This window comes from Pinus tabuliformis, chromosome 3_1, assembly GCF_031772625.1.
Source record: "Pinus tabuliformis cultivar Carrire ecotype Pingquan chromosome 3_1, CPIR1, whole genome shotgun sequence".
Lineage (NCBI taxonomy): Eukaryota > Viridiplantae > Streptophyta > Pinopsida > Pinales > Pinaceae > Pinus > Pinus tabuliformis.
Genome location: NC_142301.1, coordinates 955,891,854 through 955,918,458, shown reverse-complemented (window position 1 = coordinate 955,918,458; position 26,605 = coordinate 955,891,854). Strand labels below are relative to the sequence as shown.

At 35.5% G+C, this 26,605-nt stretch overlaps 1 protein-coding gene across 1 annotated transcript; it reads right to left on the bottom strand.

The window, feature by feature from the left end:
- Positions 1-21,663: 21,663 nt before the first annotated feature.
- Positions 21,664-22,386, bottom strand: LOC149190975 (uncharacterized). Its single transcript, XM_089413484.1, has one exon. The coding sequence runs from the start codon at positions 22,325-22,327 to the stop codon at positions 22,067-22,069; it is 261 nt and encodes an 86-aa protein (XP_089269610.1). The 5' UTR covers positions 22,328-22,386; the 3' UTR covers positions 21,664-22,066.
- Between the last annotated feature and the right edge of the window lie 4,219 nt (positions 22,387-26,605).

The following is a 26,605-nucleotide window of genomic DNA, read 5'->3' as shown; positions in this document are numbered from 1 at the left end:
TATGATGTTAGGTGAGGTTTTAACAACATGGCATAATTTATAGTAATGCATACCTTGTTATCTATTTTTTCTAAGAAGCGTTTAAATAAGTTATAGGGAATGGGTGACTCTACACTTATAATTGATTGGGAAAACAACAAGGTGGTTGTAGAAAACATTTTCCTCTAGCCTCTGCTTCATTACATTCAAGAAACACCATAGTCCTTTGAAGGGACCTCCTTCACTCATGTGCTCAGAGAGAAGTACTAAAGCAAACACTCTTTCAAAAGCAGCCCTCGAGAAGCATGTTGGGACTTTTTTCATTGCAAAATTTCATGATGGAAAATAACCCAACCAAATGGACTTTCATCTCTAATACTTGAATTTGAATAGTTTTATAAATTTTTCCACTATGTATTTTTTTTTTCCTTTGTGAGAGAGAGATGAACACTCAAGCAGATGTCTAAAAATAATGAAATTTTCTATTGGGATTTAAAATGGGATGCACTCTTGTTAACTTTAGTGATATAAAATTCAACACGTGACAAGGGTCACTTATGTTTTCTTGATGGATTTTGATGGTATGTTCCCCATTAATATGTGTGAAACTTTATAAAAACATGGTGCAATAAGATCTTAGTTGGAAAGGTTGTCGCAACACAAACTCATATTGAAGTCTAAAGGAGGGGATATCTTACACAGGTTTTTATCTTTATGTAAGCATTTTTAGTTATCAAAATTTAGTAGATGATTATGTAGAAATTCCCACTGTAGATCAACAGATTATGCAATATACTAAAGCAAAATACAAGATCTACTTCTACAACAAACTTGCAGAAGCTTAATCGATTTTGAGCAAGATCAAATAGAACACATATAATTAAGAATGAGAAAGCAATCACACATGAACACAGAAGAATATTCTGGGAAAAGCCTCAGCTAAAAACCCCGATCTCTGTAATATCATACAAGTGGAAATATGTCTAGATTACACAAAGCATTAGCTCATAAGCTATCCTACTCTCAGTACAATCCTACAATACAGCTCACAGACTGAATAGACACACCATATGCCTTCCCTCAGCACTCCAAGCCTCCTATTTCCTTGTGCAGTTTCTCTTGGGGTCCAATGTTGCCACCTGTGTGAATTGGACTCATCACACACTCATCAAACTCAAAAGTAACTATGCAATCTCCGAGGAATGAATTCCTTCTACATGCAAGATATAACCTCCATGGAATATTCCTACAACTGACAATACACTGTCCCATCATCTGATCTAAACTAGGTCTCTAAGTGAACTAACATGCATGAGTTATTTATGAGAGAATATTCAGATATCTGAAGTGCAACAGTTACATGCATGCATGCATTAACTAACTGAACTCACAATCAATTCCATAAACTTTTGGAACTAATCTAACTAGACTTAACTCAGTTAACTGAGCTAACTAATTACAACTCAAAGTACAACTCATCCTGATCACCTTTAATCAAGGGATAACTTCCTCAATCAATGGAGAAACTGTTGCATGTCTTCACATCGACTTCTTGTTTGATTTCCTACAATTAATTAACTCAAGATGATTTAATTAATTATTTTACAAACAGGTGCTAAGATTAAATTCAAATTTTAATTCTCAATTTTAGTTCAGGGACTAACTAAAATTGGAATGTATCCCGAAATGCTATTTATAGCAGTGTTATTTTTAGCACTTCTATTTTTAGCATTTCTTGTTGCTATTTTCAACACTCCCTCTCAACAAGAAAGGGATTATCAGTCACCCCAATCCTGTCTCTGTGGAACTCGAACTTGCATTTTGACAATGCCTTAGTCAAAATATCTGCATCCTGTTCCTCGGTCGAAACATATAGCAACAACATGATCCTCTTCACCACACAGTCTCGAAGATGATGGTACCAGATATCGATGTGCTTGGACCTGTCATGAAATACTGGATTCTCAGAGAGTTTGATACAACTCTGATTATCGCAGTAGATCACAGTTGGATCCATCCTCTGACCAAACAATCCCACTAGAATCTTCCGCATCCAAATGGCCTCACATGCTACCTGACTAGTAGCCATGTATTCAACCTCTGTTGAGCTAAGTGCAACTGACCTCTGTTTCCTACTATACCAGGAAACTGCAGTTGAACCAAGGTTGAAGATTCCTCCAGAAGTGCTCTTCTGGTCTGATGGACTCCCTGCCCAATCTGCATTTGTGAAGCCCTGAAGCTTCACTCCCTCTGTCCGTCTGTACCACAATCCATACTGAGATGTGCCTCTGAGGTATCTCAGCACATGCTTCATTGCCTTCCAAAATGGCTTGGTAGGTTGAACCATAACTTGACTCAGATGGTTCAGCGCAAAGCATAAGTCTGGTCATGTGTTCACTAGATACATCAGTGAACCCACAAGCTACCAATAAACAGTAGCAGCTACTACCTCACCTGAAGTAGCATCCTCCTTCCTCCAATTACTAGCTAGAGGAGTTTACATGGGCTTGCACTTTTCCATGTGGAATCGCCTGAGTATCTCATTGGCATACTTGCCTTTAGACACAAATACTTCCCCATCTTTCTGCCACACTTACATGCCTATAAAGTAGTGCATAAGACCCATGTCTTTCATCTCGAACTCTCTTGCAAGGTCCTCCTTGCAAGACTTGATCAACTGATCATCACCTGTCAAAATCAGATCATCCACATAAAGAACAATGATCAATGGCTTACCTTCTACCATAATGCGGTAAAGGTTCACATCTGCTTCACTTTTGGTGAAGCCCAACCTGGTGAAATAGTTGTCGATCCTGGTGTACCAAGCACAAGGTGCTTGCTTCAGCCCATATAAGTCCCTCTTGAGTCGGCACACATGCGACTCACTATCGAAGGTCTCAAAACCTTCTGGTTGCTCAATGTACACCTCTTCCTCAATCTTCCCATTGAGGAACGTTGTCTTCTCATCCATATGATGGATCTTCCAACTCATCTAAGCTGATAGTGCAAACATCGATCTGATAGATGAGTACCTTGCTACAGGAGCAAAGGACTCATCGTAGTCAATCCCCTCGACCTGTGAGAAACCACGGGAAACAAACCTTGCCTTATGTTTCTCAACACTGCCATCGGTTACCTACTTTACCTTGTAAAGCCATCTGGAACTCACCACTGACTTGCCCTGAGGTCTTGGGACAACATCCCAAAAACTGTTCCGAATGATAGAGTCGTACTCCTCTACCATAGCATCAACCCAGACTGGTTGCAGCACTCCTTCCTCGAATGAAGAAGGTTCAGACTCTACACACTCCGCAACCAAGGCCATGTCACCAGTGTACCGCTCGGGTGACCTCCTCTGTCTACGCTGAGAATATGGTTGTCCCACATTCTCTCGTGTATCCATCATCAACCTATCAACTTCCCTTGAGCGTTTCCACCCATCTCTGGAAGACTCAGCATGAGTGGATGTCTCCACTCCCAGATCCTCTGCATGCAGCTGCACCACATCAATATGAGGCTCCTCCTCCTTAGGAACTAAAAGTTTCTCCTCTGCATGCAACTTGAGCTCCCTCTCAAGTGATACTCACATGGCTTTCTGCTCATCGAACTTCAAATCTCTGTACCACTATCCTCTGACTGATAGGCAGGAACACCCAATAGTTGTGGGGTGTATCAGTGTACCCCACAAGTATCCCCAACTCAACTATTGGATATAGCTTCTTCCGGGCATCTTTGGTCACATGGAAATAAACTGATAATCCAAAGATCCTGAAGTGACTCACATCTGTTCACTTCCAGGAGAAGGCTTCCATTGGTGTCTTCATCCCCAGTATACGATGCGGGCTTCTGTTCTACAAGAATACTACTGTATTGCATGCCTCAACCCACAAATGAAGTGGTAGGCTTTGGTCATGCAACATTGCCCGAGCTTCTCCCACAATCGATCTATTCTTCCTCTCGTCCATCCCATTCTGTTGTGGGTTATGGGGTTCCGTCAACTCCTGTTTAATTCCTTCTGCAGCGCAGAAGTCCTTAAACTATTGGGAGACATACTCTCCACCATTGTCGCTACGCAAGGCCCTTATTTCCTTTCCAAATTCTTTCTCTGCCAAGGTTTTAAACTCACAAAACCTTAAGAAGGTCTGATCCTTCTTTTGCATAAAGTAGATCCAACATCTACGAGAAAAATCATCAATAAAAATAACATAGTACATTTGTTTAGCGGTGCATGATCTTCAAGGCCCCATGGTGCAAGTGGCCCAATATTCTATGCCATAGCTCGCCAACATCTTGGCTCTGCACCAACTCAGCTTTGGAACTCAATGCAGCACAGTCGTCTACCTCCAGCTTGTAGAGATTCTTAACTCGAATCCCAATCCTCTTGGTCTTTCCAGTACCGATATGCCTCAGGAATACCTTTCCTTTACTAAAGACTACATCATAGCCTTTATCTTCTAGCATAGCGACAGACACAAGATTCTTCTTCAAACCCGGTACATACTTTACATCAGTCAGGGTGAGAGGAGCTCCATGCTCCCTCTGAAACACAACCATACCTTCACCTGAAACACGATACTTTCCATCATTGCCCATCTCGATCCGCATCTGGAGATCCTTCTCCTCCAAGGTACTGAAAAGATTCTTGTCGCCGGACATGTGGAAAGAGGCTCCACTATCCAGGTACCAAACACATCCCACCATGGATGAAACCATGCATGCGATGAGAGAGAAATCCAATTCGAACTGTGAGGCCAGTGCCTCACCATCTGATCCCTTCAAGGATCCCTTCTTGGATTTCTTCTATGGACAATTCGTAGCATAATGGCCCACCTCATGACAATGAAAGCATCGCACTTTCGATTTTTCAAACTTCTTCCCACCATGGGAAGAACTGGATTTGGAATGGGACGCCTTCCCTTTCCCTTTCCTCGCCTTACTCGCTAAGGCTAGATTTTCTTCATCATCTTGCTTTGATGAAGATCCATCTCTAGTGCTTCTTCTTATCTCCTCCTGCATCAAATCCGACCAAAGTCGTTCCTAATCTGGTAGTTTCTCTCTTCCATTTACCGAGTCTTGGTAGCTATGCCAGCTCTTAGGAAGACTGAGGAGAGCAAGACTCACCATGTCATCATCGATTGTCGTGATCCCTACACTTCCAAGCTCATCCCTACAGGTGGTGAGCTTGTTCAAATATGTAAAGATCATGTCGCCCTTTTCACACTTGATTTTCCGAAGCTTGTATTTCAGTGCCAGCTTCCTCTGATCGCTATTGTTCTGATATAGATCTTTCAATATTTTCCACATTGAAAACGGTGTCTTCTTCCCATGGAGACTCGAGACTTTGTGGTATCTAACTCCCTCTAGAAGGATTCTCCTTACTCTAGCCACACATTTCTTCCATTCCGCCAATTCTGTAGCATTAGTTGCTGCCAGCTTAGGGACTTCTTGATCAATGAAGTCCTTTAGACCGTTGTCCTCTAATACTGATTCCATGTGATCCTTCCAGGCTATATAATTTGAGTTGCCATCAAGGGCATACTCGAGTCTTAAACCGTTAGGCTTGGAGGGCCGAGGGAAGGCATATAGAAAGCTTAATCGATTTTGAGCAAGATCAAATAGAACACATATAACTGATAATGAGAAAGCAATCACACATGAACACAGATGAATACTCTGGGGAAAGCCTCAGCTAAAAACCCCGATCTCTGTAATATCATACAAGTGGAAATATGTCCGGATTACACAAAGCATTAGCTCACAAGCTATCCTGCTCTCAGTACAATCCTACAATATAGCTCACAGACTGAATAGACACACCATATGCCTTCCCTCGGCCCTCCAAGCCTCCTATTTCCTTGCGCAGTTTCTCTTGGGGTCCAATGCTACCACCTGTGTGAATTGGCCTCATCACACACTCATCAAACTCAAAAGTAACTGTGCAATCTCCAAGGAATGAATTCCTTCTACATGTAAGAGATATCCTCCACGGAATATTCCTACAACTGATAGTACATTGTCCCATCATCTGATCTCAACTAGGTATGTGACTAAACTGACATGCATGAGTTATTTATGAGAGAATATTCAGTTATCCGAAGTGCAGCAGTTACATGCATGCATGCATTAACTAACTGAACTCACAATCAGCTCCACAAACTATTGGAACTAATCTAACTGGACTTAACTCAGTTAACTGAGCTAACTAAGTACAACTCATCCTGATCTCCTTTAATCAAGGGATAACTTCCTCAATCAATGGAGAAACTATTGCATGTCTTCACATAGACTTCATGTTTGATTTCCTACAACTAATTAACTCAAGATGAATTAATTAATTATTTTACAAATAGCTGCTAAGATCAAATTTTAATTTTAATTCTCAATTTTAGTTCAGGTACTAACTAAAATTGGAATGTATCCCGAAATGCTATTTATAGCAGTTCTATTTTTAGATTTTCTTGTTGCTATTTTCAACAGATTATTGTAATTATATTTATCAATATTTATTTTATTTTCTAGAATTTTTTATTTTTTTAGTATTTTCTTTCTCCCATATGTTTCTTTTACCTTTCACCTTTTTGTCATTTTTCTTTCTCTGGTCTTTCTTTTCTTTTTCTTTTTTCTTTATTTCATCTTTTGTCTGTGTTTTCTTATACTTGGTATTTTTTTTTATATACTTAATATTAATAACAAATTTCAATTGAGAAGTAAACATTATATTTATTATGTTTTTGATATTCCATTGTTAAAAATATTTTTATTTTATCAATATTAATAATCAATTAACTTCCAACAAAATTAATTTTATCCATTAAATTTTAAGAATAAAAATTTACTTTAAATTTTTAAATTTTTTAACCATGAAACCATTCTTGTTTTAAGAATATATGAAACATCATAATGATATTTAATGCAAAACTAACTCAAAGAATATATGAAAATCATAATATTCTTAATTTTAATAACAATAATAAGGTTGGTGCAACATCATTCAATAATGTTTAATTTTGATTTTTAATTTAAACAAAATTTCTATTGATGGATGAGAGAAATACATGCATCGTTAGCACAGGAGCTTATCCAAAACTTCATAAGTCATGGCTTTTATGGTTTACATCATATTGAGTCCATATAAGTCAAAAAACCAGCTGCCAAAAACTGAACATAGTAGACGTAAGATAGCCATTTTGAAAATAACTTTTCGGTTAAGGGCACCTTTGACTAACTGTTTCAGAGACTCGACATACAATTTATCCATAAGAGACTTGTTTACAAAACTAGCAACTACAACCAAAGACATAAGCACAAGTATGATACTAGACCTATAGAGAAAATGCAAACTATATAGTAGTGTGAGAACCAAACTAGTCGAGAATGATGACTGGCGAGCTAGAGAGTCCGCAACTTGAGAGTTGTTCCAAGGTGTTCTAGGGTTGGTGGAATGACATTGAGAGGCACAACATTGATGACTGCCTTCTCATCATTTTGAGCATTAGAGTTAGTGTCTGAATCAGAGACTATAAAACATTCCACACGGGTTAACTTGATGACAATATCATCAAGGTTATATATGATATCTCGCAGTATGTGTTTTATCTCCTCCTGTCCTACAAAGAGCTTATAGTTGTCCACCTACTTGTCTCGTATCACCATGTTGAGCAGTGCCTCGATCTAGCGATGATGAGTAATGGAGTGTCAAATGTGAAGTCTTCTTGTCCTGAATTTGCCAGGGTGTGGTACCCATTTCACGGTACTTCCAGCTATCTTTGAATCAGAGAAGTATTTACAATTTCTAAATTCATTTGCTTCTATATTTAGAATTTATTTCCTGACTTCAAGGGGGGCAGTGTTGAAAAAATTGGCCACAGATTCCCATGCAAAAAGTTGTTTGTTCCTTGAGGAAGACGCAAAAGATGCACTACCCTGTCACACTGGTAGTCTTTGTCTAGGAGCCATAATGTACTTGCAATGCAAATAGTGGCCAACAAAACCTATAAGGAAAAACTCTTCCTAATTATGGTACCTATGTGAGAGTATACTGACTCGAACGCAAATGAAGAGACTCAGAATACGATTGGAAGGTATAAATTCGTAGTAAGGAAGGTATAAATTGAAATCCCTAGAGCCCCGATAAGGAAGATAGATAACACTTGTGATCCTATCAGTCAAACGAGTTTCAAAACCAGATAGAAAAAGAACCAGAATATGACACCCCACATACAAGAACGAGATAGTTAAACGACACTCCTCATGGTTCAGACTCTTATAAAGAGGTCAGTGATAAGACCATCACAAGTTTGAAGGATGACCCATTCCTCGTGTTATGTAGGAACAACACAAAAAACATTGATGAAGAACCTAATTCCAGAAGACTATGTTAAAAGAAACTCGACTACAAGAGTAGTTAACACTGAAATACTGTAAAAAAATTGACCGTGGATACCTAAACCCTGACCATGAAATGATGTGAGAGTCGAGAGACGACCCCTCTTGCGTTGGAAGGACAACTCCTGTGGTCGGTAGGGTCATTCTCTAGTTTTACCTTGCTAACATTCAAGGGTATATATAAACCATTACATGGTGAACCTCGTACAGTAGAAAGAGATTAAACCATTAATCCTACACAATTCTGTCCAAGTGTCGTAGTAGAACCCAAGCTTAACAAACCAGAGACAATACCGCATGATGAAGTCATTAATGAGCATAAATCCTCTGTCAGAGTGATCGAACCAAGTAACCAATAAGCCATTGCAAGGGTTCTACATATCTAGGTCGACAGAAGGAATGATCTTGCCTGAGATCCTAGGACACAAGATTTCCTTGCTCTGAGGTTAAGGGCATTTAATCACCCTTGTCCCTTCCATATGGTGTTGCGTACAAGCCCTCAATTGTTCCACGCACAGAACATGTGAGGGGGTTGATTTCCAACCTCAAGGACTGCCAAAACCCAACCTTTTTCCATAGCACATGCGTATTACCTTTTTTGGCATTCGCAATGCCAAATTATATGAAACATGTTTGACTCCGTTTACTTTGCTTGCTGGAAAAAAGATATTGAAATAACACCCCATCAGGATCATTCAATCATTCATATATATATATATATATAATCAATATATTTTCTATACATTCTAGTAACTTTTAAATATGATTATTTTATATTTAAAAATAATAATTACATTTCAAAATGATTATTTATATTTTACTCATTTTCTTTGGATCACAATTAACTATTAATAATTACTTTCCAAAATCACTATTTATATTTTAGTTATTATTATTTTATTATAATTTTTGTTTTTCATATCACATTTCTTAATTTTGTAACGAAAAAGATTGTCCATTATATTGACTAAAAGACACCAATACCCTACCCTGCTGCTCTTAACGTCTTCTGTCTATTTAGTTGTTAGTGATCAAAGTGTGTTAATTGTAAATCTGAATTTTCCTTCATATCCTAAGTGCACAGAATAAGTATTGCCCGTATAAAATAAAGTGGACATACATTTTATGCGTTACCTCAAAAGATAAGGATGCTCACTTGATCATCTTGATCTTTTCTCGAATTAATTGGAATTTTTCATTGGAGATTTCATGTGATAAAGATTCGGGTGGATTGTTTTGCTGACACGACCGATGTAGAGAGGTGGCATACAACTGCAAAATGTTTTGAGCACAAATGCATTTTTGATAATAATGGTCAATACATATTTTTGTCAAAATATGCAATCATAGCAATGGGGTTATGATTATGGTTGAGAGAGGAATATTGGGTTTCCCACTAAAAACTTGAAAGGTTGAAAGTATAGCGCGATTTACCAGCTATATCTTCCTGGTACCTATTGATGATATTTAAGTCTTATCAAAGGCTTTTTCGCGTGGTTTGAATAAAGGTAATTTATTTCAATTTAAAATAAAATACAAAAATTAAAAATCAAAATTAATTTTTATTATTTTTAAATTATATATTTATAATTTAATTATATTAAAAAGTATTCTACCATTGAAGTAGATAACATGTACAGTGAAGTCTTTAACATTTTGTAAACATGTTTCTTTTAATTTTATAATGAAAAGGACATGTCCCTAATTGATTTGAAACATTTTTGGGAATTTTGTAGGTGTTTTAACTTTGAGAAAATAAGATGGAAACAAGTTTAAGTATAAAAAAAATTTATTTAAATTATATTTTTAATTTTAATAAATATCTATATTTAATATCATTAAATTAAAATGTAATTATTTTTAATATTTTTCAATTATGATATTATTTTATTATATTTATTTAAAATATTACTATAAAATTAAATTAAATAATATATTACTTTGAGTATGGGTAATTTTTAATGTATATATGTCTTCTTTTAAATTATTATTAAACACAAAAATTTAATAAATCAAAAATTTAATATGATAGTTGTTCTCAAATGTTTTTATCAAACTCTTTACTAATATTATAGTTCTTAGAGAGAGGGAAGTCTTGTCATCCATTATCTCAGAAAATCAATGGGGCTTTATGCAAAACCACCAAATTATGGAGAACATCATTTTAGCGCAAGAAGCAATCCATTCAAGCAAATCTCGAGAGAAACCTGGAATAATCATCAAGTTTGATATGGCCAACACATTATAATCATTAAGTTTGATATAGCCAACACATTCGATAGATTTAGGCACTCCTTATTCTCAGTTATGGAAAAGAATACTACAACGATTTTATTAGATGAATAAAAGCATGCATTGGGGCTCCATGGTTATCTCCTTTGATCAATGGAAGACCAACAACATTTTTCACAACTTCTTGGGGGCTAAGGAAAGGTTTTCCTCTATCCCCTCTGTTATATATATTGGTTACAAAAATCTTAAGTATAAATCTGGAGAGGGAGAGAGCATAAGGGAATTTGAGGGGTATCAATATAGAAAGAAATATCAAAGAATTTAATCACTCACAATTTGTTGGCAACACCTTATTTCTTGGAGGGGCCTAAAAAATAATAACTTCTCGCTTCAAATGAGTGTTCAACTCTTATATAGATTTATTTGTGGGGTTGGTAAACAGAAAAAAGTGTTAGTTATATGGATGGAAATATCCTAAAACAACATTGAGGGAGATCTCCAATACCCTTGAATATCCATAGGATGTTGGATGGAGATCCTTTAATTACTTGGGAATTCAAATATCCTTGGGAGCCACAAATTTGGATGATTGGAGTGATGTTATCCAAAAATTCAAGAAGAAGATCCAGTCTTGGGGAGCACAATGGCTAAACACAGTGGGTTGTGTTGTCTTAGTAAATTCGGTGCTTTCAACTCTTCTAATATACTTGTGCTCTAGGCTATTAGCACCAAAGAGCATAGCCAATTAGGTAAGTTCTTTACTTAGAAAAATTTTTTGGAAAGGGGAGGAAACAACGAAAATAAGTTTCATTTAGTGCACTAGAATACAATTCGACTTTCAAAATAGTATGCTGGTATGGAAATTAAGGATCCATATTTCATGAATTTAGCGCTTGGAGCGAAGATCGTATGAAGACTCTTATTTGATACTAAGGAATGGTGGAAGTAGTCCTTATTGAATAAGTGTTCTCATAAATCCAATCTTATATGAACTGAGGCAACTTAATGGACTGGAATAGGATCCAAAATCTGGAAACTATGCAAAGAAGCTACTCCAATTATATTAGATAATTTGAGTTGGTACCCAAGGAGTGCAACACACATCCACATTTGGAAGGATAATCTCGCTCTAGAAGGACCCTTAGGGAAACGAGATGAGATTTGGGACCTAGCCAATTGGATGCAAGAGGTATGACACTTAAGGCTAAGATACATTTCTAAATAGGATAATAAGGGGACTCAGATTGGTTGGACATGGCCAGTTATACCTCCAAATCACAACAATAATGGGAGTTGCTAGTTCGAAGTTTAAAGCGAATGGCACCTCTATCCATATTTATTTAAGACTAAATGAACTCTCAACATGGATTCACAGTTAGATTAGGCTACGAACTATTAATCAAAAGTATTACGCCTCCAGCAAGTTGTGGAAGAGTATATGGCATAAAGATGGGATTCCAAAGGTGAATGCATTCTACAAGGCCCTATCTCATTAAAAAATATTAACCACATGAATCTCAAGAAAAGGAATATTCAAGGACCCTCTAGATGCATTCTATGTAGAGAAGAGGAGGAAAATATAATCCATCTTTTTACTCAGTGCCCTTTCTCTTTAACAATCTTGCAGGTGGCATATACTAAATTAACTAACATTGATGCAATTCGAGGATCATGGATAAAAATGTTTAAAACTTTGAAAATTAAATATATATGGCTGTGAAAGGCCTCTTCCCTCCCAATTCCATGTTGGTGGGACCTCCCTATGTATCTTTGCTAGTTGACATGGATTGCTCGAAACCAAGATATATTCAAATGGGAACAACTAAATCACATATCAGTGGTCTACAAGGAAACCAAATTGTTATTCTAACCAATTACAGTTCACAGATAGATACTAGGACAACAAACTTGATAGTCTTAATATTCTGGAAAAGGAATGGATAATTGTTGGGAAATATCCAAGTCATGTTATTAGCTTAAAACTCCACCCCTTTGTTGGTAAAAAATTGTATAGAGCCTAATAGACTTTCAACAATGGAGAATTAATAGAAATCAATTCTCTCTCTTTTTTTATGGAGCCTCAAAAGGTAACCCAAGGGTGGAGGAGGAGAAGGAGAGGTTATATTTTGCCCCAACAAACAAAGGCTCCATTTTCATGGGGTTTGGGAGTCAGTACTAACAATTAAGCACAATGTCTGGCTTTCTCGCAAAGATTAAAAATTACAATTGAAAATGAGATCTCAAGAACTCTTTTAAAAACTTTTAACAACTCATTAATATTTATCCAATATGTAAGAAAAAGCAAAAGGAACAACAAAACCAGTCCTTCCTCCTATTCTACAAAGGATTGTATTAATATCCACAATTCGAGCAAATAAAATACTTTCATGTCGTCAATCAATTTAACTCAAAGGCGAATGCTCTAACCAATCAAGTCACAACTATGTAACATGGATTTTAGAAATTAACCAAAGGATGGTAGTCACATCACATATCCCACAATAAAGAACATTAATATGATAGTAACAAGCTTAAATAGTCTTAATAAATGTATTGATAAGGCACATTGGATATCTATCTGGAGACAAGAAGGGTGGATACATGTGGTGCTCCGAATTTGATTAGTGAATCGTGATCAAGGGAGAATTGGCATCCTTCATTAGTACCAACTTGGTTTACAATGGACAGTTGGCTACGTGCAAAGCTTAACTTCACTGCTCAGTAATGGAATGTCATTCCAAGAACTGCTCAGTAATATCAGAATGGATTCACGAGCTTTAGGCTTCAATGCATGTGTGTGGGAACAACGAGGAAGAACCACGTATAAAGGGAGCAATATGGTCTTTGTTCACCATGTTCTGTGCAATGTATCTCCAGTAGTGATCAATGGAGGTTGTTATCTATTGTCTGCAATTGTGCGAAGTTGCAAAGGTTGGTAATGGCAGCACAAGGGGAGCCCTCCTGCGAGGGGGAATCGACCAAGATCAGTCATCTCTTGGTGTTAAGTGTGAAGCCAAATTCACGGAGGATTCTAGATTAGATCTTTCTAGATCTCCAGGATTCTAGATCTTTCTACACCGCCAGTAGTTTCTAGAATCACATGCAGGATTCTAGATTCTTCTCTACCGCCATTAGTTTCTAGATCATTCCAGATCTCCATCTGAATCACATACAAGATTGTAGATCCTTCTTCTACCTCTATAAATTTGTAATTTCTCTGGCCAAGGAAAGCAAGCCAAGGCCCAAGCCTGTTATGTAATGCAAAGTGATTTCTGTTCTCCAATGATTGTTTTATCTATTCCGTTGTTTCTGACTGAGTAATCTTGTTGTTTCTCCATTTGTCTGTCTCTGTGAATTATTCTCTGCTATTGTTGTCTAAGTCTCTAAGTATAAATCTGCTGTGTGTTATGTATGCTCTGATCTAACAACTGGTATCGGAGCCAAGTTCAAATATCCACCGTGCAAGCCACTTAGTGCCATCGCCTTGCTCTGGCAGCGTTTGTTAAAACGTTGGTTGTTACCCTTGGAGCTGTTGAAGGATCTTTCCAGGAAATAGCTGAGGAATGCTAGAACTAAAGGACAGTTGCTGCAAGAAAAGCAAGGTCATGGATCTATGTTGAAACGTGTTTCTGGAGTTTGAAAAGTGGAGATTCGTGGAGATTGGAGTTGAAACGTGGTGTTCGTAATTTTTTTTTACATCAAGCTTGCACGTATACGTCAAGTTTTTTTTTCAAACCAACATATGTATGTGTGAAATGTGAAAAGGTTAAAACATTATATATGTTTTTATATTTATTATGAAACATATATAATTATATGTTGGAATTTTGAAAAGTATATTTTAAAAAGGAGCAGGAATTTTGAAAAGGGTATTTTAAAAGGAGGAAGGTCATTATTACTAAATTTTAAAGAGTAATAATTAAAGTTTTATTTTTAAGTGGATTTTTTGTGTTTTGGGGCATGAATTTGATTGAAAATGGAGACAACACTTACAGATATGGAGAAGTTGAGTGGGGCTAATTTTTCCCTATGGAAATCACAGATGGAGGATATACTGATTTTAAAGGATCAGTACTTGCCGATTGAGGGCACAACAAAGAAACCCTCATCAATGACAAATGAAGAGTGGAATAAGTTAGATAGAAAGGCGATTGCAACAATCTGCCAATATTTAGCAAAGAATGTTTATTTCAATGTGTCCGGAGAAAAGACGGTTGAAGGATTATGGAAGAAGCTCCATGATCTATATGAGAAGAACACAGCATCAAACAAAGTGTTCTTGATGAAGAAGCTTTATAATCTCAAAATGAAGGAGGGTGCTTTAGTTGCTAAGCACTTGAATGCATTTAATATTATTACTAATAAACTTGCCTCTATTAAAATCATTTTAGATGATGAAATTAGAGCTATTTTGCTAATGTGTTCTATGCCAGACAGCTGGGAAAATTTAATTGTAGCTATGAGCACTTCAACAACTATAGGGACCCTGAAGTTTGATGATGTCAACAACATTTAATTGAATGAGGAGCTGCGATGCAAGTCAAATACGGAAAACCAGGGAGGAGAGGCTCTAGCTCTAGCTGATCGTGGTAGGAGAATGGATCAAGGCCGACAAGGGCGATCAAGATCGAGAGGCCGATCAAAATCAAGGAGAGGAAGGATCATCTGCTTTCATTGTGGCAAACCCAGGCACATGAAGAAAGAATGTCGATTCTGGAAGAAAGGACAAAAGGATCAGAGACCGTCTAGTACAAATCACAAGTCATCTAGCACAAATGAAGGTGAGACTACTACTGTAGCCACAGATGGTGATGTGTTGTTTACTGTTTCAGTAGAGGATGCATGTGTATATACATCTAGCAGTAGCTTTGATTGGATCCTTGACTCTGGGGCATCTCACCATGTAACCCCATGCAAAGATAGTTTTGTTTCATATAATCCCGGTGATTATGGTAGAGTGCAATTGGGGAATAATCGTTTTTGCAGTAGTGTTGGAGTGAGAGATGTCCAGATCAAGATGAAAGATGGACAAAATATATTGTTGAAACAAGTCAGGCATGTACTAGAAATGCACATGAGTTTAATCTCTATGGGACGACTGGATGATGAAGGCTATTCGACAAGCTTTGGAAAAGGAGGCTGGAAAATTAGCAAAGGTGCACTAGTCGTGGCCAAAGGACCCAAGATAGGAACATTATACACATTGAAGACACTGATAGGAAAATCAGATTTGGTTGTTGTCACAAAAGAAGGAAATTCAGCAGATCTGTGGCATAAGCGTTTGGGTCACATGAGTGAGAAGGGCTTAAAAATCCTTGTTGGTAAAAATTTATTGCCAAGTTTGAAATCCTACAATCTTGATCTTTGTGAACATTGTATATATGGTAGACAAAGAAGGGTTTCATTCCTTAGAGGTGGCCATGACAGAAAGAAAAATGTGTTAGAATTGGTACACTCAGATGTGTTTGGGCCGGTTATCATCAAATCATTAGGAGGAGCATCATATTTTGTAACATTTATAGATGATGCATCCAGGAAAGTTTGGGCATATCCTATGAAAAATAAAAGTGAAGTGTTTGGAATATTTCAAAAATTCCATGTTGCTGTTGAGAGAGAGACTAAAAAATTGTTGAAGTGTTTAAGAACAGATAATGGTGGAGAATATTGCTCAAATGCATTTAAGGAATATTGTAACAGGTTTGGCATAAAGCATGAGAAGATTGTGCCTGGTACTCCTCAACAAAATGGTGTCGTAGAAAGGATGAATCGCACCATTATGGAAAAGGTGTGAAGTATGTTGTCCAATTCTGGTTTGGAGGAGAATTTTTAGGCTGAAGCAGTCAAGACTGCTTGCTACCTCATAAATAGATCTCCAACTACAGCCTTGGATTGCGGTATCCCTGAAGAAGTTTGGATTGGTAAGAATTTGAATTATTCTCACTTGAAAATCTTTGGATGTGAAGCATTCATACATATTCCCAAAGAAAATAGAACTAAACTAGATGATAAATCTATGAAATGCATTTTTTTGGGATATGCAGATGAAGATCTTGGTTATCATCTATGGGATCCAGTCAAACATAAAATTATTAGAAGCAGGGATGTTATATTTAATGAGTCAGAAATGTTCAAGAGGACTGTAGGTGAGTTGGAGGTCAAGAAGGTTATTGACAGGTTTGAAGAGCAGCAGGAAAACATACCACTAATACAAGAAAATGAACAACAAATTCAGGAGCATGAAGAACAACAAGTGGAAAATAATGAACAACAAGAAGAAGGAATCTTGCAGGAACCTTTACAGGAGATTCAACTTGACAATGCACCACCACAGTTGGTTCGCAGATCTTCTAGGCCTCATAAGCCTTCACAAAGGTATCCTCCTTCAAACTATATTTTTTTGACTGATGAAGGTGAGCCTAATTATTTTCAAGAAGCCTGTAAAGTTGAGCACAGTGAAGAATGGAAGAAAGCAATGGAAGAAGAAATGAAATCTTTGCAGGAAAATAAAACTTGGGAGTTGGTAAACCTCCCAAAAGGTAGAAAGGCTCTACAAAACAAATGGGTTTATAGGATTAAGCATGAAGGTGACGAAAAGAAGGAGAGGTATAAAGCAAGACTGGTGGTGAAAGGTTTTGCCCAAAAAGAAGGTATTGACTTCACTAAAATTTTCTCACCTGTTGTTAAAATGTCATCCATTAGAGTCATTCTTGGTCTAGTTGCTGCTTTGGACCTAGAATGTGAACAGTTAGACGTAAAAACTACTTTCCTTCATGGTGAATTGGAGGAAGAAATTTATATGGAGTAGCCAGAAAGCTTCATAGAAAAAGGCAAAGAAGGCCTTGTTTGTAGGTTGAAGAAGAGTCTCTATGGGTTGAAACAGGCACCTCAAAAATGGTACAAGAAATTTGATTCATTCATGTTGGAACATGGTTTTCAGAGGTTAGAAGCTGACCATTGTGTCTGTATCAAGAGGTATGATCAAGGAAAGTATATCATATTATTGTTATATGTGGATGACATGTTGATTGTTGGGCATGATAAGAATAAGATCAATAAGTTGAAGAAAGATTTGGGTAGTAAATTTTCAATGAAGGATTTGGGACCGACACAAAAGATATTGAGCATGCGGATTATGCGTGACGGGAAAAACAAAAGGTTGTGGCTGTCAAAGGAAAAATATATCAAGAAGGTGCTTGACAAGTTTAATATGAAAGATGCCAAGCCAATTGATACACCCCTTGCAGCCCATTTCAAGCTGAGAACTGAATTATGTCCTAGTAACGACAAAGAGAAAGAATAGATTAGAAGAATTCCTTATGCTTCAGCAGTTGGCAGTTTAATGTATGCCATGGTATGCACACGACCAGACATTTCATATTCAGTGGGAGTAGTGAGCAGGTTCCTCACCAATCCAGCAAACAACATTGGCAAGTAGTAAAATGGATTTTAAGGTATCTCAAGGGTACTAGTCATTATTGTTTATGTTTTGGTCATGATAAGACTGTGCTTGAAGGATTTACAGATGCGGATATGGTTGGAGATATGGATACCAGAAAGTCCACTACAGGTTATTTGTATACATTTGCAGGTGCAGCAGTATCTTGGGTGTCAAGACTACAAAGAATAGTAGCCCTCTCTACAACAGAAGCAGAGTACATAGCTACAACAGAAGCTTGTAAAGAGATGTTGTGGATGCAGCGATTCCTAGGAGAAATAGGAATAAAGCAGGACAAGTATGTGTTATATTGTGATAGTCAGAGTGCCATTCACTTGGCGAAAAACCCAGCATTTCATTCAAAAACCAAGCACATTGACTTAAGGTACCATTGGATCCGGCATGTGTTGGAGGAAGAATAGTTATCCTTGGAAAAGTTCCATACAGATAGGAACCCTGCTGATATGCTCACTAAGATTCTACCACAAGATAAACATGAGTTATGTAGAGGCATGGTAGGACTCGGTATGACTTGACGACTCTTATTTGGCTTCAAGTGGGAGAATGTTAAGTGTGAAGCCAAATTCACGGAGGATTCTAGATCAGATCTTTCTAGATCTCCAGGATTCTAGATCTTTTTACACTGCCAGTAGTTTCTAGAATCACATGCAGGATTCTAGATTCTTCTCTACTGCCATTAGTTTCTAGATCATTCCAGATCTCCATTTGAATCACATACAGGATTGTAGATCCTTCTTCTGCCTCTATAAATTTGTAATTTTCCTGGGCAAGGAAAGCAAGCCAAAGCCCAAGCCTGTTATGTAATGCAAATTGATTTCTGTTCTCCAGTGATTGTTTTATCTATTCCATTGTTTCTGAGTGAGTAATCTTGTTGTTTCTCCATTTGTCTGTCTCTGTGAATTATTCTCTGCTATTGTTGTCTATGTCTCTGAGTATAAATCCATTGTGTGTTATGTATGCTCTGATCTAACACTTGGAATGCCTAATGGAATCCCTTGATGAAATTCTGCAAATTCTGAGTCATAGGGAGTGGTACGGAGGAAAGCGAGAGGACAAAATTTCAATTGTTGGTTGAAACTAAGATTGAATTGCTGCAGGGAAATATGGAGAAAATTCAAACAGAGATGGGCACAAATTAACATTGATGAATTTGAGGATTGCTGAGAATACAAAACTAACCAACAACGACACTCAATTGAGCTTGGAGGCAGCTGGGACAAACGAGGATCTGCAACAAAATAAAACCAGAAGAGTTTGAGGGCTATTTTCTGCTAGACTTTCAGTATCTTTTGAAATTTTCTTATGCTATGTATATATGTTCTACTGTTAGGAGTATTTTGTAGAGCCTATAGTAGGCTTCTGAGAAGCAGTGTTAGAAAATTATATCAAAAGCTAAGGAAAACTATTTGTAGTGCTTTGGAAGAATTGGAAAGCAAAGCTTCTTGTAAGGGTTCTTGCCGAGACTTCAGACATTTATTTTAATGCCAAAATCCAAAAAATGTTGTTATCAAATTATTCAAAGTTTATATATGTAAGTTTAATTTTACAAAAATATTAAAATTTCATATATGCATTTTGTTTTTTTATTTTATTTCTTAAATATATACTTATAAATATTAAGGTTTTAGTATTTTTCAATATATTTATATAGTTGTTTAAACAATAATTATAATTATATAATTATAAATTAATACTTAGTAATTATAATTATAAATTAATATTTAGTAATATGAAGAAAAAAGTTAATACATTAACATAATAATAATGTTTAATATCATATAATATTTGTATTACCCTGGAGTATTTGAAAATTTAAGATGTAAAGAAAAGGTTAATGACCTAAGACTCAAAAGAGTGATAAGGAAATAGGTTAATGACCCAAGACCTAAAGGAGTGATAAGGAAATAGGTTAATGACTCAAGATCCAAAGGAGTGAAAGTTATGGACCACTAACGAGTTATTCTAGGTGGCATGGTTTTCCTTGGGCTACTAACAAGTTATTCCAGGTGGCGTGGTTTTCCTTGGGCTACTAACAAGTTATTCCAGGTGGCGTGATTTTCCTTGAGCTACTAACAAGTTATTCTAAGTGGAGTGGTTTTCCTTGAATAACATTGAAAAATCAGTTAAAAATATATATATATATATTTATATAAATAAAAATTTTAATATTTAAAATATTAAAATTTTAGTATTTTTAAATATATTTATATAATAGTTAACCCAAATTTAAATAATAATAATTATAAATTAATACCTATTAATATGAAAAAAAATATATTAACATAATTATGAAATATAATATAATATTTATATTAATAAAACAGTTTTAATTTTCAATTTATTTAAAATAATGTTAATTTAAAATATTCTTATAACATCTATAACATAAATAAAACTTTGCACCATATACTTCATCTGTTCTAAATGACCAACTGCAGCCACCACCTTTCATTTCTAAATTTTGTGTGTGCTTGCATGTCTAAAATTACAGCACCTACTTCATTACCGACCGCAACAACTACCTTTCATTATCCAAAACTAGTTAGCAACCACTCATGTCCTTTCATTCCACCAACCAATTAACCATGTGGACGCGGCGGCCTCGCAGTCCCTTCTCACATGATATCTTTTGACCGCCACGTCATCATATAAAGTTTAATTCTGTTAAATTTAATATGTTAAATGTAAAAGTAAATCTTTATTTCATTACATTCAGTTTTGTGTAATTTAGCACGTTTGAGAGCAAGCGTAAAATATGACGAATTCATCTATCACATCTAATGTTCAAACAAACATTTCTAAAATAGGGTTATTTCATCTAATAATTTTGAATCTTTCAAACATGACGAATTCGTTTAAACAAACATTTATAAAATAGGGTCAATTCATGAGAAATTATTTTTAAATTTCTTTTAATAATTTACTTGTAATAATTGTGTCAGTATCTGGTAAATTATTTTATGATATTCAAAATTTAAATTTCTAAATAAATTATATAAGAAAAAAATAAAAATAAAAATTATTTAATTCTATGACATAAATGAATTAAACAACATTAATATGACAACTTTATTTTTAAATTTGAGAAATAAAAACCAATTAAAAATATATATATATATATTATTGTGAAATGAGACTTTCAGAATTTTGATTTTTTTTTAAATAAAAATTATGAATAAAATAAATTTAATAATCTAAAAATAGTATTTAATGAAATAAAGGGTTTCCAAACTACTTTTCATGTGCAACCTCTAAATTTTCAATGTTACATGATACAATATATTTACTATCCATGTTTTCCCACTATTAAATTTAAAAAAACCAATTTTATCCCGGTAATACTTAATGTTATTACTGTAAAACATAATTTTATTATACAATAGGTTAACTTACTGCAGTCCTTTAATTTTATTATATAATAGGGTAACTTACTGCAGTCCTTTAATTTTATTATCAATAGGGTAACTTACTGCAGTCCTTTCATTAACAAATTAAATGTAATAGAAAAAAATAATTTGTTACGTAAAAAAGTACATGGAAATTTTAAAAATCACGCAAATCTGGATTAAAAAAGAATAACAGAATAGCCCCGGAATTTGGGAAGGCTAAATAAGAGACCAAAATTTTGTTATTATAAATTTGCGAAATTCAAGACTTCACATTAAGCTCAGCAAATTAATACACGCTGGAACGCAAATTGTGCAGAAATCTCAAAATATACACAATGCGATGCTAAGAGAGGAAGTATGTCAGAGCTGCATGCATGCAGAAATTAGAGTACCCTTCATAATTGAATTGAAGGGCCGCACTGTGACAGAAAAGTTTGAATCGTTGGACGGAGAAGCTCAGGAGGGATAGACTATAACTGAGACCAAGGATAGTGCGATCCTTGTGAAGCCAATGGAGTCCCCCACGCAGATTAGCGGCAGCACCCTCTGGGTCTTGCAAGGTCAAGAAGACGAAGCCAAGCAAGTTGCTCGGCATCACTCACTTGACATCTCAAATGGAATAAGCTCAGTCAGGATAGCGCCGGCAGTCGGCGGCGGCGGCGGCGGCGGCGTCGTTAATTGCAGTCCACGCTTCCACACTCAGAATTCTCGCCCAGTTTCCAATGCATTCATCCTCAGCATCTTTATTTCCACGCCCTCTAAGCCTGCGACGTTGCTGATACTCATTGATATTACTCACATAATAAAAACCGCACAGCTTGAATTGCTTTGAGACTCTGAATAATCGTCTCTTCTGTAATTTATAGTTGCAGACTGTAAAACTCATGGATGGATCGATTTTTGTAAAACAAATAGAAATTACATTGATTCTTCTCCTCTCATGTCGTCTGTGAATTCACTGGAGTGTCCAGCACGGTATATATAGCTGTGCCGGCCTGCTCCTTTTGTCTTCTGCTCGAGTGGTTTAGGTAGGCCGTCGTTATGGTGGGAGTCATTATCAGGAGTCATGAGCGAAGAGAATATAAGAGACACTAACAACCAAACAAAGAAACAGTATGCACGCATGCAGCTTGTGGGTTGTCCGTCCATACAAGTTAACCAGTTATTTAAACGCATGGAGCTTTTATGCCGTCCAGCCACGCAAATTTCACGAGGCGTTTACATGGGAATTCTTTATGGTTACTTTCTATAACGTGTTGTCTAACAAGCAATGGTATGTTTTACAGTTTCTTTTCCTGCAATTTGGAGAGAAACAAATTTTGATTAATTTGTTTCTGAATGTAGGAATACATTTAGTATTTTTGTAAGTAGTTGTAATATGCAAAGTTTATAGGAAGTATTTGTTAATCTATCGAATTTTTATCAAATCTCTAGTAAATTTGATTTTTATTTTTTTTCACAAAAATAGCTTCTCAACTTAAAACAAAACAAAACAATTAGACTACAGCTTTTCTAAAATTATTTTATTGGAAAGATTATCTATAAAACATGCCTCGAATTTGTAACAAATTTAACCAAAAAAATACGACTGAAGAAGCTCTAAATCTTGAAACCATTAGACTAAGTGTAGAGTGTATTGACATAAAAAGCTATTATACCATGCATTCTAAAACGTAGAACCATTAAACAAAGGTTAGATTGTATTTTTTATTATTAAATTTTATTTTTTTCAATATATTTATACTATGCATTCTAAAAAGTAGAACCATTAACCATTAAATCAATGTTGGTTAGATTGTATTTTTTTTATTATTTTTATAGTACTTAAGAATTGATATTCATCACAAGCTCAGCTGGAACTATAGCATTTAGAAAAGGATTAATGGGGTGGAAAGCTTATTTTGGTCTTGAAAATAATTGTAAAACGGAAAACCTCGTAATGTGGGATACAAAGAAGTTCCTCTTTGAAACTTTAGTCACTCCTGTAATCTTATATGGATGTGAGGTTTGGGGTTGCAGCATCTCTAAAGAATCCTGGAGAAATATTAAGCAAATCTAGAAGCGTTTTATAACGTATAACCTGAAAATTAAAAGTAATACACCCTATCCTATTCTCCTTATAGAAGTAGGTCTTTCCCCTATCGAGAGCCTAGCTATGATTAGGCTTCTGCTGTACAAGCACAAACTCAATAACATAGGAGATCATAGACTTTCTAAGCTAGCTTTAAATTCCAGCCAAAACCACCTAAGGCTCAAACGGGGGTGGTATAAAGACATGAGGGCCTGGTTAAACTATTGGGAGATCAACGAGAATGATGCGTTGCAAAACATTAATAACATTAAAGATATTGTTACTTCTAAGTTCAAATAAAAAATGTGGTGTTCAAATAAAAAATGTGGTGTGAGAAAGATTTAGCGGCTAAAAGAAAATTAAGTTATTATAAAAGGTCATCAACCCCACCCTAGAAGTTCAAAAGTATCTCTCTATTTTAACTAGCTCAAAGAAGAAAATTAATATAGCAAAGATTAAAATGAATTCTCATGAGCTCCATAGGGCAGTTCCTAAAACACCATGGATGGAAAGGATCTGCCATCTATGTGAGAATAGGAACATCGAGGATGAAAACCACTTCCTCTTAGAGTGCCCCGTGTACACATTAGATCTCAGTGTCATAATCTTGTCCCGCTTACAACCACATTAGATTTCAGTGTCATAATCTTTGTCCCAATACTGACCTTCCTAGCCTTTTACAATGTCAAAATTATAGTGAGCTCGGGAGGCTTCTCTCCAAGCTTTTTGAGCATAAGAATAAAATCTTAAATCAAACTAAATAATTTGTTTCTTTAGGTCCAATAGACCAAAGTTTGGTCTCAACGGACGTTAACCACCACCATCATCATCATATAAAAGTTCAATACTTTTGAACATTTGTAGTGTGCAAAAATTTATTAGTGAACCATAAAAACTTCCAAAACCTAAAACTTTGGGGGTACGTGTCCATTTGTATTGTATTTAATTTAGAGATCAAAATTTTAAAATAAGATTGGAAAAAACTCTAAAATGCAAAACCATTGAACTAAATGTTGATGGTATTGAAATGTAAAACCATTTGACTATGCATTCTGAAACTTAGAATTATTGAATTGTATCGTGGAAAGTTTATGGATCAAAATTCTAAAATATGATGAAAAACCACCCAAATGTAGAATCTTTGCACTACGTTTAGATTGTATGGAAAAGTAGAATAATTGGACTATCCAGAATCTTTGCACTACGTTTAGATTGTATGGAAAAGTAGAATAATTGGACTATCGACATGCAGAATTATTGAAACAAAATCTGGTTAGATTGTGTTGTTCTGTTATTTAAAATTCATATTTGAATAGTCAATGTATTTAATATTTTTTTTGTTATTTGTAAAGTTACATTTATATTTTTGAGTTTGAAAATCAAATTTGTAATATTTTTTTGGTTTTTGATTTTTAGTTAGATTTACTCAAAGAAATGAGTGTTGCCAATTTATTTCGGAGAATGTTTAGTGAATTTAATATTTTTTTGGTCATTCTTAAAGTTGAAGACATTTATATTTTGGAGAGTTTGAAAATCAAATTTGTAATATTTTTTATTTATTTTTGATTATCAGTTAGATCTATGTAAAAAGATGAGTGTTAACTAGTTTATTTTGGAGAATGTTTAATGAATTTAATAACTTTTTGGTCATTTGTAAAGTGGAAGATATTTATATTTTTGAGAGTTGCTAGAGTCTAATTTCAAGGGCGTTGAGGAGAATTCAAAACCTAAGCTCAAAAGTGTTGAGGAGAATTAACCGGATAACTTTTCATAGAAAAATGCTAAAGTCATAAATACAAGTGCTAATGTCATGAGTACTACTACCAATTCAGCTAACCTGCGAAACTATTAAAACTTAAAATAATTAAAAGCCTGTTTTTCTAATTATTTAATTATTTTATTGAAAGATAAATTTAACCCTAAAAATATAACTGAAGAACGTTGGACTACGGCTTTTCTAAAATTATTTTATTGGAAAGGTAAGCTATAAATCAACATAGAATCATATTTCCCGAGGATTTGGCTAGATTTTAAACCGAAAATTGAGTTATAAGTTTTGGATTTATTTGGTGCGAGGCAACTCAATTTAAAAAGAAAAAATGTCAAATTAAGAAAGATGCCCAACATATTAGGTTAACTAATCAATTTAAAAAGAAAAAATGTCAAATTAAGAAAGATGCCCAACATATTAGGTTAACTAACAAACTACACAAATCAACTTGCAGGCTCTGAAAGCCCAGAGAAGTCGTAGACTGTAAGTTATTCACGATTCCGTTGGATCACGGGCTCGAAAAAAAAGTTTAGCCGACCTAAACGAAATAATTGCGGAAGAGAATTGTACAATACAGATCTGTGAGCTCATCACCGACGATGAATCCATTTGCAAAAAATATATTTTATTGATTTGCGAGGAGCACCTATCATAGTAAGTGACGCAGTCCGTGTACGTTACAGCGAAGATCCATTCCTGTGTAGGCCGTATCTTTCTGTGACTCCTCCCGCGTGAAAACGTACGAATCTGGTAGGAAAAAATAATTTAGGCGCCGACACATGTTTCTCATTGGTTCGCCAAAACACGACGAGACAGGCGCAACCTAATTCCGAAGTGACTAAACTCATGACGACTGTATTGTCCATATTAAATGAACGGGAACCTCTCAAATTATGTCGCTGTGACCATATATATTGGGAAGTGACTTCTTTATTTTCTATATAAATACATGCATGGTAAAGCCTGCTCACATCGGAATAATCGTACCGCTGAAATCCTTAACGTTCCCTACAGGTGGGGATAGCCAGAGGAATTGGGATCAACGCTACAATCCGAGATAGCCCGTGATACCGTAGATGCACCACCAACCAAACAATGCCACTGCCACCAGTCCTGGATTTTGACGTTTTCTTTGGTTTCTTTAATTTATTTGACTTGACTGGTAAGTGGAAATTATTAAATGGGAAGAATTTGTTTTAATCTCAATTAGAAAGGTATATATTCTTGACTGGTAAATAGTAATTATTAAATTTGAAGAGTTGGTTATAATTTCAATCAAAAGGGTATAAATTCGTGTAGTTTTTCTATAATAAAAAGCTTTT